The 14,601-nt window shown below is 38.6% G+C and overlaps 1 protein-coding gene across 2 annotated transcripts in view; it reads left to right on the forward strand.

Moving 5' to 3' along the window:
* LOC127881248 (uncharacterized) overlaps positions 1-14,601 on the forward strand; it is a 42,267-nt gene that overhangs the window by 21,950 nt on the left and 5,716 nt on the right. Inside the window, exons 1-3 of one of the 2 annotated variants that reach the window (XM_052429012.1) lie at positions 10,717-10,870; positions 11,521-11,538; positions 13,308-13,455. The exons of the other annotated variant lie outside the window; for it this stretch is intronic. Of the exons in view, the coding sequence (XP_052284972.1) occupies positions 10,804-10,870; positions 11,521-11,538; positions 13,308-13,455 (233 nt within the window). The 5' untranslated portion in view covers positions 10,717-10,803. Of the gene's footprint in view, positions 1-10,716; positions 10,871-11,520; positions 11,539-13,307; positions 13,456-14,601 lie in introns of those variants that run through there. 2 annotated transcript variants of the gene reach the window in all.

Below are 14,601 nucleotides of genomic sequence, written 5' to 3' on the forward strand. Positions count from 1 at the left end.
GACGCTTGTTTTCTAACAAATGGTTCACAAAACAGTTTTGAAAAACTTGTTTCAGCGTTGAATAATTTTGGACAAATATCCGGCCTTGCACTTAATAGAACGAAATTCACCATTTTGCGTTAAGGGTCTTTAAGGGATACTGACATTGAATTTTACAAAAAGAAACAATTTAAATGGAGCTCAATCCAAGCGACATCATAAAGGTATAACTTTCTGTAATAATCCCAACGAAACTTTAGCATGTAATATAATAAATCAAATCCAACCAATCAAAAATTTTCTTAACTCTTGGAAAACAAATGGAATCTTTCATTGATAGGCAAAATCACTGTAATTGAAACATTTGCATTCCAAAAAGCTTGTGTATCCTCTAACCGTTCTCCAAAATCCACCCTAACATGTGTTTAACCAACTAAAAACAACGTTGATCATTTTTCTTTGGGACGGAAAGCCTGACAAAATTGCAAGGAATCAAATAATACAGTCCTGAATATAACGAAGGCGGATCAAACATCATTGATGTTGAATTATTTTTAGACGAATTAAAAGCGAGTTGGGTCAAACGTTTCATCCACGAAAAAGATTCAGTAATAATTAAATTATATAGCTCGATGCTTAAACCGCATGGAGGAAACATAGTTTTCAAATGCACTTTAAATCGAACAGATGTTAACAAACTCAAAGTACCTTCAATATTTTTGCATTAGATTTTAAAAGCCTTGTCTAAAACAACATATAACGAAAAAAAGATATAATTTCAAAACAAATAATTTGGAACAATTCGCACATACAATGTAACAAACAAATGTTCTATTTTACAGAATGGCATAACAGAGACATACAATTTGTAGAGCATATTTACGATTTTCAAAATAAAATATTTTATTCATTTAAAAACTCCAAGAATTATATGATATAAACACACAAAATGTAATAAACTTTCATTCACTCGTAAAGAGCATCCCAGTAGAATGGAAACAATCTCTTTCCCTCGATCATATATCATATACAACATCAGAATACTTTGTTGATCATATAACAGTTAAGACTAAAATATGCAAAATAGTGTACTTGTAAACGTCTTCTGAACGCTAATAAACCTACACAAATTAAATGTGTAACAAAGTGGAAAGAACTACTTAGCACAAATACAATTGACAATACACAACTCTTCTGTCAAACCCCATTACTTACTGTAGATACTTAACTCAGAACTTTCCAGTACAAATACATCACACACATTATACCAAATAATTCCTATCTGTTTAAGTGTAAACTCGTAGAGTCGAACATGTTACAGTTCTGTTCGGCAAATACCGATTCCACAAAACACATGTTTTGGGAATGCAATAAAGTTCAATATTTCTGGTCAAACAAACAAACCGGCAAACCAACAGTCGGGGCAAAAACAATATGTCCCCAAGTATATAAAACTATCAAATTGTGTATGAATTTAAAATCTAACTTCTAATTGAAGAATGTTATTTATTTGATTCTGTTACATGCAACATTATGACGGCCCAAGAGGGCGAATATAGTACATCCGGTCAGTTCTGTTCTTATATGATGACATGTGCTAATATAAGATATGAGTGAGTTGCTTACAAACAGTTCGGTAATTGACTTTGTTTATATCATTTGCTACTTGGAAGAACTATTTACATTACTTACGCCCATATAAATATAACTAAAAATACACCACATTAACTAAAACATTTTCGCATTTAATCATATGGTATGTCATATTATTTCTATTTTATCATACTTCGCAAAGGTTTTTCAACATTAGCCTGTGTGGTGGTTGGCTTTACGTCAGATCTGAAAGGCCCCACAAGGATACTGTAAATTAAATCAGTTTGAGCAGAGTTATCTGAATGACACACGTTTTAAGTACATGTATATCGCATCGATCGCAATTTTTTAGGAACAATTGGAACATCCGCTGTGAACGCCTTGTATTTCGTGGACAATACGAGAAATTGTCACCACAAACAAATTATTTAATCTTTGGAAAATGTAGTCGACAAATCGACTAATTGTTTTTATGACACAAAGAAATACTTATAGCTCTACTATACTCTTCTTAGTTCGAGCTGTAATACTCGATAGTAAGCGTCATGCTTCAAGTTTGAGGTGCAATCCATACTTCTGTTTCGACTTCAGCAGCACCCAATTATATAAACGCTAGTTAAAGTTACCACTCGGTAACAATTTAGCATAAATTGGATTTTTCCGAAGAAGAGACCTCATTTAAACGAAAAATGTTATAAAAGCGGAAAGTGTCGTCCTTGATAAGCCTGTGCGGACTGCACTGGCTAATCTGGGATGACACTTTACTCACATGCATTAAGCCCAGTTTTCTCAGAACACGACTCATTTAATAACTGCCAGATCACCTGTATATTGACGGGATACAACTTGCTTTACTGACAGAAAGATTAAACATTGATGTTTAAAGGGGCCTTTTCACGTTTTGGTAAATTGACAAAATAAAAAAAAAGTTGTTCCAGATTCGCAAGTTTTCATTTTAGTTATAATATTTATGAGGAAATAGTAATACTGAACATTTACCATGCTCTAAAATATCCATTATATGCATCTTTTGACGATTTGAAAACCTGAAAATTATAAAGCGTTGCAACGCGAAACGATTGAATAATTTGGAAAGTTCTGTTGTTGTCGTTATATTTTGGGAAACTACGAGGATTGCTTATATAAGTGACAAGAAATATCTTTAAAAAAGATATACGGCGTTGATAGTTCAATGAATGAGATCAAGGGTAGCGAATGTTTTTTTTTTGTGCAGTTCTTAGCTGCATCACACGCAGTTCGGGATGTTACGCGGAGTTTTCGCGGCTTATTTTACATTATTACATATTGCTGGTCAAAAACCTATAAATAAAAAACAGAAAACCAAAAGAAGAATGGAAGTGAAATTAAAACATGTGAGTCAACCGGCCACACGCGAAGTATCCGTATTTATAGGCGCGTTCTTCGAACAAACCTGTTTTAGTGGTTTGTCGGGCATTGCTATTTGATTCGATTATTAACAGTATCAAGAATTATCGCGCCCATGCTTAAAACATTAGTCAATATGGTGGAATAATTATTGTTAAATTAATCAAAAATAATATTTATCATTGTATTGTTGAAAACACATTAAGAATCTATTATTGACATACCATAATTATATTGCTGAATATCTTCATTTAACATATTTGTGGTCTAAAGAAAATTCCAGGTCACCTAGTTTTTATATAACGATTAATTTACTGGCCGCGAACTCCGGTGATGACCTGTATATAAACTCTGACATTCACACACTGGTCGCGAATTGACCCGATACCTCGCGGGTTGAAATGCAATGCATTGAAGTGAGGCCTCTCTTCCACTGCTCTTTATACTTTTACATGTTAACATGTTGACAGGAATATGGAAGTAAGTACTAAATATGTGAACTTAGCCTTTAAGCATTAACGCTTTTGCGCTGGTAATTCTCTGAAAATAAAAGGTGCACGCACAAACTGTGGTTGATGTCGAGAATTGAGTGTAAACCTGTTCTATCTATTAAGCCTTTTCATTAGAGATAAAATTGTTTCATGCAGTAAAACAGTGTTACAAAGACGCGGATATGTTTCCAATGTTCTGGTGGTATACTCAAATCAGCCAATGGAATAAATGAAGTGTATTCATTCGTACCTAGCCGCGGGGAATTTTATTGGACACTTACAAAGTTCAGGTAAGGTGAAAAGCTGGCTTAAAACTGCTATGCCGAAAAAATACATCCGCACATAACATAAGCACGGATGGTCGAGTGGTCTAAGCGGGAGACTTTTGATTCCAGGACTCCAGGGTTAGTGGTTCGAGCCCAGTATCGGGTTACTTTTTTTCCTTTTTAAATTGTATTCTTGTTTGAGATTTTTAGGTCTATGACGAAATGATTCGTGGTCGAAATAGATGCTTTGCGTTCTTTACTGCTACAGTATAATTGCCTCCCTTAGTTTTACATTTGCCAGGTAAACAATATGAAATTGTAACTTGTTCCTCATAAAGTAAGTTAATTGTATGGCTAAAAATAATGTATAAAGCATTTAAAGAGTATTTGATATTTAAGGAATGTTTCTAGTAAAATCATAAGTATATATTCGGCTAGTTTCTGTGTTAGTGAAGGAGGTAGCGGATCCGTGGTTTAGTGGTAACACACTGGCTTCACAATCCAGAGATCGCTGGTTCGATCCCCCGCTGCACCTAACCTACTAACTCGTCTTTCGCATGATACGTTAAACCGAGGTGCAGTGTACTAGGTGCTATACACCGGGCACTAAAAGACCTAGGGTCACCTCTGGAACGGGGTGTCTCCTGTATCTTGCACTATCCCCCGTAACCAACTAACACGTCTTTCTGGGGGCGATGGCCATATGGGTGACAATCCCGGTGCACTCGATAAAAAATAATGAAGAAGAAGAAAGAAGATGAAGTTAGTGAAGGAGAGATGCTGATCGGTAATCTCCGTAGAGTGCGGGAGAATTCGGAAACGTCGGTAGTTACCGGTGCTGCTCGAGCTTCTGAGTTCCTGTTGTATGGTTAGAGGTTCTTCAGAGGGTTGGAATCTACGGACGTCATACAAGGCAGTGACGGTAGCTTCACCTAAGGCCTTGTGGTGACGAAGAGCCAGTGGCTTCGCGAAAGCCAGTAGCTTCACGGAGGCGGTAGCCAGTAGCTTCACGGAGACGGAAGCCGGTAGCTTTACGGAGGCAGAAGCCAGTAGCCTCACGAAGGCGGTAGTCAGTAGCTTCAAGGAAGCCAGAGGGTTCGTGGAAGGCAGCGGTCCCCTCTTTGGTCGCATTGTATATATCTGAAGCGACTCGATTATTTTTAGTTCATAATCAGAAGGCAGGTAGCCTTAGGAAAATCATTTTAATTACTAATAGTATATTGTTACTTTGACATTTGGCCTTCCGAGGACTTCGGAAGGCACATCGAGTGTTTGAGGTCGCTCCCACAGCGCTCGGTGGCGGCCTCAGGAAGTCGGCGGCTCGCGCTACATATTTGGTGGCAGCGGTGGGATAGGTTATATTAACCTACCGACAGTTCTATCCTGTCAACCACAAGCCTCAAAATGGCTCAAGGAGGTGATGCAAGTCTTCGCGAAGAATTGAAGGCTTTGAAGCGAGAAAAAGAGGCTCTTATCGCAAAGTGTGAAACATTGACCTTGGAGAAGGAATTAGAGTTGTTAGAGCGCGACAAAATCCGGACTCGCTTTTCTACTCCTTTCGAAGAAAAAGAGACGCCTAAACCTCCGTCAAAGCCATGGTATTCTGGAGAAAACGTCACAATGAGGAAGAAGATTTCATTGAAGCCATCGACCATGGTAAAGGCAGCCACGTATGACGGCCAATCGTCATGGCGAGATTATAGAGCGCACTTTGAAACCTGCGCTGAGATTAACCGATGGGACTACAACGACAAGGGATTGTATTTAGCAGTGTCGTTGCGTGGCAAAGCGCAAGGTGTATTGGGAAACCTTGCACACAATTCTAGAGATTATGACTCACTTTACAAGCATTGGAAGAACGTTTTGAGCCTCCTAACCAGCCGGAACTGTACAGAATGCAGTTACGTGATCGCAGACAGAAAGCATCGGAGACGTTGGGAGAGCTAGGGCAAGACATTCGCAGATTAACAAACCTGGCATTACCTCTGCACCAGCAGACTTGAAAGAAACATTGGCCAAAGAGCAGTTTCTTGATGCTTCTCAAAGTACGGATATGAGACTACGCATCAAACAGGCCCGACCAGTAAGCCTCAATGATGCCATCAGAAACGCTGTGGAGCTCGAAGCTTTTTACCGTGCAGAAAGAACTAAGTCTGACGGCCATATGTCTTCGGTAGGACAATAAGCCAATGAAGCAAATGAATGAGCTTCAAAAGATGGTTGACATACTCAACAAACGGCTCACGGGCACCGCGTAAACCTCACAACCCAGATAGGTTCAAGGCCAAGCGTCATGGAGCGACGGTGTTACACCTGCGGCACAAAGTTTCACTTGAAGAGGAAGTGTCTTGATAATGGACGTGGGTCTCGCGATGAAGAAAAGACGATTTCAGGAAAGCCGAGTGTCTTTGACGCAAACGTCACTTTGCGAGAAAGGCCTTCATTGAAGCCTTTAGAGGTTACTGGTGCCACAGTGTTTGATAGTCATGATTTTCCATCGGCCCATGCAGAATGTTGCTGTTGCTCGTCACAACAGTTTAAGAAGCTGGGGATGGTGGTCGGAATACTTGAGCGAAGGTTGGGTGATCTTATGAAGAAGTTTGGAAGCTCAAGCCCTAAGTATAGGCACAAACGAAATGACAGGGAAAAAGATCGACGATGCTATCTCTGTGGTTCACAGAAGCATCTGAAAAGACAATGCCCTAATTACCGGCGAAGGAAACAATGTCAAAAGGCGACAACTTCAACGAAGCCAGGAGAGCTTCAAAGAGACATTGACTATACTGTTGGGGGCATTCGTGTTCTCAGTGGAAGCCAGATGGTGCCAAATCTGGATGCAACTGCACAGGAGAAACGGATCCGACGGGAAAGTCGGATTGAAAGAACCTTGCAAGACGGCGGTTCAAAAGATAATAAGCTGAGGAAAAGGAGGAAACCTCAGCCGCCATATGAAATTGCTGATGCTGGTAGGGCTTCAGTGAAGTATGAAGCCGGTATAAAGAAAAAGACAGCGGTATTGCTGAGAGATTCGAAGGGGAATCAAAGCACCGTGATGCCCGTTACTTAAAAGTCAGAACGATCTCAAACTGACGTACAATGTAGACACTCAAGTGGCGTGTCTGAAGAAGTCAGCTTGAAGCCAGATGATTAAAGAGGCTTCACGAACGAAACGACATGCAATGAAACGTCGGTAACGTCTGGTTTACCGGTCAAGGCAAGAGGTAGAGCGTCCGGAATAAAGGAGCTCATAGTTAAGGTGCAGGCTGCAACTGAAGCCGACCTTCAGAAAAGGAAGATTGTGATAACTGACGAAGGTTATACAGTCTTTGCACGAGAGACCTCTAGTAACTCAGTTACAGGTGAATGATCAGCATGTCTTGGAGAGATATGCGGAGGCACGGCAAGCCTCGGTGACATTATCATTGGGTATGATAATGGGGGCTTTGTGTTTTCGGTTCAGTACGAACCGTGTTAAATAGTGAGTAGGTTTTTTTGGCACTGATGTTGATACATTTATTATCTCAGGAAGAGATTCGCTGTTGTATTGTGTTAGTTAGCTCTTGTTGAAGTTTGATTTGGTACAGATTTTGGATTAGTTGTAATGTTTGATTGTACTAGATTCGTATATTGGAATCATGAGGGGAATCATGTCGAATCGGAAGAGTGGGTAACAATACCCCACGCCCCTACCCAGAATCCCTTCTCCCACACCCCCCCCCAATTTTTTTTAACATCTAATAACTTACCCCATCCCACATTATACCCCCCTCTCATCCCCCACCCCCCTTACCCCCCACCCCCCTCTACCTTCCCCTACCCCCAAATGTTTTTTAAACATCATCTAATAATTTACCCCACCCCACATTATACCCCCTCTCACCCCCACCCCCCTATCCCCCACCCCCCCCCCCCCCCAAAAAAAAAATATTTTTTTTTTTAAATATCATCTAATAAATTACCACACCCCACATTATACCCCCCTCTCACCCCCCTACCCCCCCTACCCCCCCCCCCCATTTTTTTTTCATTTTTTTTATTTTTGAAAGATCGTCTTATAAATGACCACACCCCACATTATTCCCCCTCTCACCCCCCTCCCAAAAAAAAATTTTTTTTTCCTTTTTTTATTTTGAAAGATCGTCTAATAAATTATTGAATATGAACAATTTCCCCATGATGGCTTACGTTATAATGTCAAGCACTCGAATAGTCGAACGCGCTGTCCTCTGACAGCTCTTGTTTTAATTATATTGTTACTTTGACATTTGGCCTTTCGAGGACTTCGGAAGGCACATCGAGTGTTTGAGGTCGTGCACACAGCGCTCGGTGGCGGCCTCAGGAAGTCGGCGGCTCGCGCTACAGGTCCAATGTTTTAATTTATCAATATAAATCATTTAATGACAAGCTTCAATACATTCCAAAATCTGTGAAAAGGCCCCTTTAATTGTCCGTGGCAAACATTGCGCTGCCTTCCATGGACAACAAGGCGCTTGTTTACTGTACTTTTAAAGGATTCGCACATTTATTGGTAGCTTTAAACATGCACAATTATAAACTCGTCATCGTAAGTTAGATCTTAAGACGCATGACGATTATTGTGCAATACGCCCCCGTCAGTTTGTAAGTCTACAACGAAGAAATTTCATGAATCACATAGAATTAGACAAACAAGTACATTAGACAGCAAAGTATATACGCTTGGCTCGCCTGGTCGGCTGTTTAATTGCAGCGGGGATAACAGTCGAGGAAAATGACGGTTTTCAGGGTTCGCTTTCTCGAGATTTTTTTCAAAATGTTTGTCGTTTATAGGACGAACGAGGTTCGTTGCGGACATTCACCTTATAATAAAAAAATCGGCAATCACAGTGCTTCCCAGGAAAATAATAGACGCACACATACTTTTGATATGACATAGAAAAAGTACTTTATCGACCATCGTCTTTTGGTCGAATAAAATTAACCAAATATTTGACTAAAAGATATTTGTGAATGTTAATGTACCACCGCTTCATAGTCACGCGTCTTGGAAGTGTTACTAGCGTGGTTTGTATATACGAACAATCATGTAAATGCACTCCTTGGTAAATGGTACGATGTTAATAAAAGAAACAAATCCATCCACTTTGTTCGATGGAATAAACTGAGCTCAAATTACAAATCACTCCACATTGCCGTTATAAAGTGTCTACTGCGCGATTGGTTTCTGCACGGATTCTAGATTTCAATATACGCTCCGTGGTTTCTGCATTTCTGCAACACATCTACAATCGACCCATATCATCAGCCCTCATCTTGACATCAAATTGGCCAAATTTTAATCACGGTGCCTATACGACGTGACTTTTTTCGGATCTGTGTTGGGAGAATAAAGCGCGACCCAGTATTTTTTCAGTAAAGTGCAACCGCGCGTTTGAACGGTTAGAAAAATGTCGGATCAGTGTGGGGACTTCATATTACAAACGCGCGGTTGCACTTTACTGAAAAAAATACTTATTTTTTAAACAAGATCATGATAACTATAGAAAACTCTCACGAATGAGCGGACTCTCCACTTTATCCCATTACAAATGTTGAAATATTTAAAAAGAGATCCTTAAAAATGTTAACTGGGTCGCGCATTATTCTCCCAACACAGATCCGAAAAAGTCACGTGGTATAGGTACCGTGTTAAGTAAAGCGACCACGACAATTTTAATGTTTAATTCATTCAGTGATGTCCTTCCATCCGTAGATTTTACCGTTTCGTCTATCATCATCGGGGAGGGGGGGATCACGTGATAGTCAAGATGGCGACGTCCAGTCCGAGGCCGTTATTTTTTGCCGTTTTAAACTTGTATACCCTTTACTACCTGTAATAATTTGTTTATGCAGCTCAATTTCCAGCCAGATCAATAAGGAAGTGAGTGGCGGTTATTTCGCATTAATATGCGCTCTATATATCGACTTTACTCGCTGCGAAATTTGTTTGCGTGATGACCTAATTGCGGCTCCACTAAGAAAATGTGCAGGGAGTTAAGTCTAGATATAACGCGATTTAACGAAATAAACGCCAATCACTTTTTTACTTAAATGACTGGAAAGTGAGCGTCATTTAAAAAATTAAACAAAAGTAATAAAAAATATAAAACGGCGAAAAATAACTGTCTGGGAATGGACGTCGCCATCTTTACTATCACGTGATTACCCCGTCTGACCATCACCTCTTGCTGCAGTTGTCTAAAACTTACAAAAGGTGCTCCTTATGGCCATGTATTATCTACCATATAAACCAACACAATGATGATTGCCTGAGTGATGGACCTTTAATTAACTACAAAGTCCCTTAAAATTGGAGTTAAGTCTTTGCGAAAAATATTCAAACTGTATTCAACTACGAAACTGCTTTGCAGATAATTTAATATACTTTTAAAAAAAAGCATCTAACATTAATTATCTTAAAAATCTTAATTATGCTTCAACATTTGCAAAAGCAAATATTCCATGCGAAGAGCCATTACCCTGAGCCACAAGATTTGAAGTCAGCGCACTGCCACCACAATATACAACCGAATCACGTCTAGGGCGATCTGCTTCATGTATAAAATATAGTGAGTCATTTAGCATACACTGCAATAACGTCATTCAGCAAAAAAACGTGTATTGCTCTCAGATTTCCTCAAGACAGTTTGGTTCAAATAATACCTTTGAGGGCAGGCTTGAAGTCAACGTGTGTTGCGTACGCCAGATGATACGGAGGGTGGCATTTCTCGAGATCGGCTTGCCCGTTGTTAATCCGGCGAACAGGCCGAATATTCCGGTCGTTTATACCAGCTTTTGCGCTATATTGTTATCTATACGTCGCAAAAAAAATACAATGCACTATCGGTATAATTCACATTTTACTTTGTTTATACACATTGTAAAAACTTTTGTAACGCCCTTTTGTATACAACACGCCACCAACACATTTTTTATAACGCAACTCATCTTGATAAGGTGTGCACGCACGCAGCTTGTCTCAACGGCTATTTAAAGGTCAGGCTACCCTGGTAACGTCGCAAACAGTGATCAACGGGGCACACACGGACACGTCAACTACGGACACTATCATGAACGCGGCGCTCATACTATACGTGTTTGTTGCCTTGGCAACTGCGGAGCCTGCCAGGGAGAAACGTACGCTCACTTTTTCACTAATATCAGTTGTTTGGTATTGTTTAAAATAAGTTGTTTTTTGTTTTAATGAAAACTTATAATATATAATCGATTGTTTTATTGTGCGGAATGGAAATTACAAAAGAATGCAACGAATTGCGTTCGTAATGGGATGTGCTGGCACCGCATTGTGGCTATATAACACTGCGTTGTTGGGTTTTTAATGAGCACTTTAAAGTGTTTAAATGGAATATTATTCATTTAATTCAAATTAATATTTAAAAAATATGGCTTACAGTTTGAGTCTTTGATGTCATATTAAATCGATTGTCAAAATGATTTCACATTAAATTATTTTTGCATAAAAATAACAACGAGTAATGTTATCAAATTTTTAAATAGTTAAATGAACTTATGCACAACTAAGATCGTTTGCTAGTCGATGCACTTCAAATGCAACAACGTATCAATAGCTGCATTTTTTATCGGTATGAAATCTGAGTTATTTTTTTTATCGAATATTTACTTCGCAAATATATGAAAACGCTTTATATGAACACGTTGTTACGGCTTATTCTTGGAAAACTGTAATCGGGATAAATATAAATATTGTTAATGAAAGTAAACTTAACATTGTCAAGTTTTACTGTGCTGCTTATATGTCTTTACAGGACAGGCTAATTGTGTCGGTAAGTACCGTTTTTTCTACTTCTTTCACAAAAACGCTCCTGCGCCTTTGACTTGACTTGTGCACAGAATTTCTGTATCGAATATCATTAAATGTAGTGACTTACAATCTAACGAGCCTTGCATAATTATAAAAGCAAGAAAAAAAGAGAGCCGCGTTCTGAGAAAACTGGGCTTAATGCATGTGCGTAAAGTGTCGTCCCAGATTAGCCTGTGCAGTCCGCACAGGGACGACACTTTCCGCTTTAATGGTATTTTTAGTTTCAAGGAAGTCCTTCCTTACCAATAATCAAGTTTAGGCGGAAAGTGTCGTCCCTAATTAGCCTGTGCGGACTGCACAGGCTAATCTGGGACGACACTTTACGCACATGCATTAAACCCAGTTTTCTCAGAACGCGACTTATTTCATTACCATCGTTTCAAACCGGCACTTCTTGCAGAAAAATACCCCATGCGCCATGTAACGCTAATGTTTAGAAACGAATCATAAACGCTATATTAGTACAACACATATTTTCCAATTATTTTCAAAATTATCGAGGAACAGCGTTGCAAACGTTTGATTATTTTACCGGTTTGAATTGATGAATATCAATAATGAAGCAATAATTTCAACATTTTTCATAACCCATTTATGCCTAGTGGACTCGCCCATCCTTCTAAATTGGATCAATTTATTTCCAAAATTAGGGATGTCTAGTATATTTATTTCTATATTTAGAATATTTCTTAAAGAAATTCCTGTCTCAAACAGCACAGACCATGATGAGACGCCGCATCATGCGGCGTCTCATCTGGGTCTACGCTTTTTGCCAAGGCCATTTTTCTAGACGCTAGGCATAAATGGGTTAATTAATTAGTGAGGAGTGTTATATCGCTTGTTTGATACATGATGCACACTCTTTTTTTATAAATGTATTACAATTAAGATAATCATCATTTTACCAAACTATGAACAAATCCCTGTAAAACGACTTGTAAACGTTTGTTAACGTTTTTGTGTATTAAAAAACTTATGTTTTTTAAGTTTATAATGGATTGTTCGAAGACGTTAAGTAATGTAATTTAAAATTGAATAATACAGTTGTTGTGCTTGTGCGAATTTAATCTCTCAAAATTAATAAGTAAGTGTACAAAAAAGTACCTAAACCGATGTGGGTTGTTTTTGAATGTAAGCAAATCAATTATTCGCTGTTTGAAGATATATATTGCTGAAATGAGTTTACAATACATTAATTATGAGCAGACAGTTTAGAACACGCAAGTAAATATGTCTCGAGAAATTGCTTAACGATAAGAACAAACAAATATCATATCTTGAAAATAATATTTATGCTGTGCTGAGTTGTTGATTGAATTCGTTTGATCGCATTTAGCACCCACCGTATGGTATACAAACGCACATTAAGGAAATACATAGATATAGTTGCATTTTTATTGATAAGAATTACACATTGAAATGTCATCCTCGAGTTTTTCGTTTTACACTATTTGTCATTATCGAAATAGTATTCAAAAGAAGATTAAAAAAGTGTTTACCATGACACTTGTTTCCCCCGACTTTCTGATAAATAAGATGGTTTAACAAGGGATTAAAGTAAATTAATGGGATTCTACAACGATGGACTAGCGTTTGAAACATAAATATACACTGATAAGTGGCAATTAAATCATTGGTTGACAAACACGTGGTCAGTATTATTCAACAAATATAAAAACATTTCTAGGTAGCGATTTATAAGTTGTGTTGAATGTCAAGGATTGGTTGCAGATTCTTACAAGAACGTGCCCAACCCATGCACGAACAATCCGAGCAGTCAGGTGTATTTCCCCCACCCCAGCGACAGCTCCAAATTCATCCAGTGCGACAGATACGCCCGCATGTACATCATCCAGTGCCCAGAGAATCTCCAGTACAGGTCAGTAAGGGTACACAACTCCCCTTTGTGGGAGTTGTGGTTTGCAGCGTGTTTTCTGCCGTGAGTAGGAATGATCGATCTTTGTTCTACGTCTAGGTTACCTTAATCAGAGGGGGTATTCACGTGATAGTCAAGATGGCGACGTCAATGCCCAGACAGTTTTTTTTCCGCCGTTTTATACCCTTTATTTCTTTTGTTAATTTTTTTTGAATAACGATCACTTTCCAGCCATATCAGTAAATAGGTGATTAGCGTTTATGTATTAAAATTCTCTTTATATCTCGACGTTACTCACCGCAAATTGTCTTAGTTGAGCTGTAATTAGGTCATCCCGCTCAGAAATTTTGCAGCGAGTAAAGTCGAGATATAGAGCGAAAATTAATACGAAATAAAGGCTAATAACTATCTTGCTGATATGGATGAAAAGTGGGCGGCATTTAAAAAATTAATACAAGTAATAAAGTGTATAAAACGGCGAAAAATACTTGCCTCGGCATGGACGTCGCCATCGTGGTTATAACGTGACTCCCCCTCTGTTAATCTAATCAGCAATTACTTCAGGTATAAAACGGTGCACCCTCTAAGAAATCTACTTGAGTTACCGTAGGACGTCAGTTAACCCATTTATGCCTAGCGTTTAGAAAAAGGGCCTTGGCAAACAGCGTAGACCCAGATGAGACGCCGCCTGATGCGGCGTCTCATCAAGGTCTGCGCTGTTTGCTTGAAGGAATTTCTGTAAGAAATATTCTTAATATAGAAAATTATATACTAGACAACCCTAATTTTGAAGATAAATTGATCCAATTTAGAAAGATGAGAGAGTCCACTAGGCGTAAATTGGTAAAAAACAAAGACGCGAACATTTGACAACATGTGTGCAGGGAAAGCATTTGATCACGTAGAAATGAATGTTATGTTATAAGGATACAATAGTTCTATATCTCAATAAATATCGATTTATTGCTTAAACTCTTTAAGCTTAGAATGCTCTTTAAGAAAAGTATAATATGTGGGTCCATTTGTGCATAATGTTCACTTTATTTTTTAACTACAGTCTGAAGTTTTAACTTTAATGTACGGGGTTATTTTGTTTTAAATATATCTTTGTGTCACTACTTTTATTACGTTACTGTCATTTGTGCACGG

The sequence above is a fragment of the Dreissena polymorpha genome, chromosome 1 (assembly GCF_020536995.1).
Source record: "Dreissena polymorpha isolate Duluth1 chromosome 1, UMN_Dpol_1.0, whole genome shotgun sequence".
Taxonomy (NCBI): Eukaryota; Metazoa; Mollusca; class Bivalvia; order Myida; family Dreissenidae; genus Dreissena; species Dreissena polymorpha.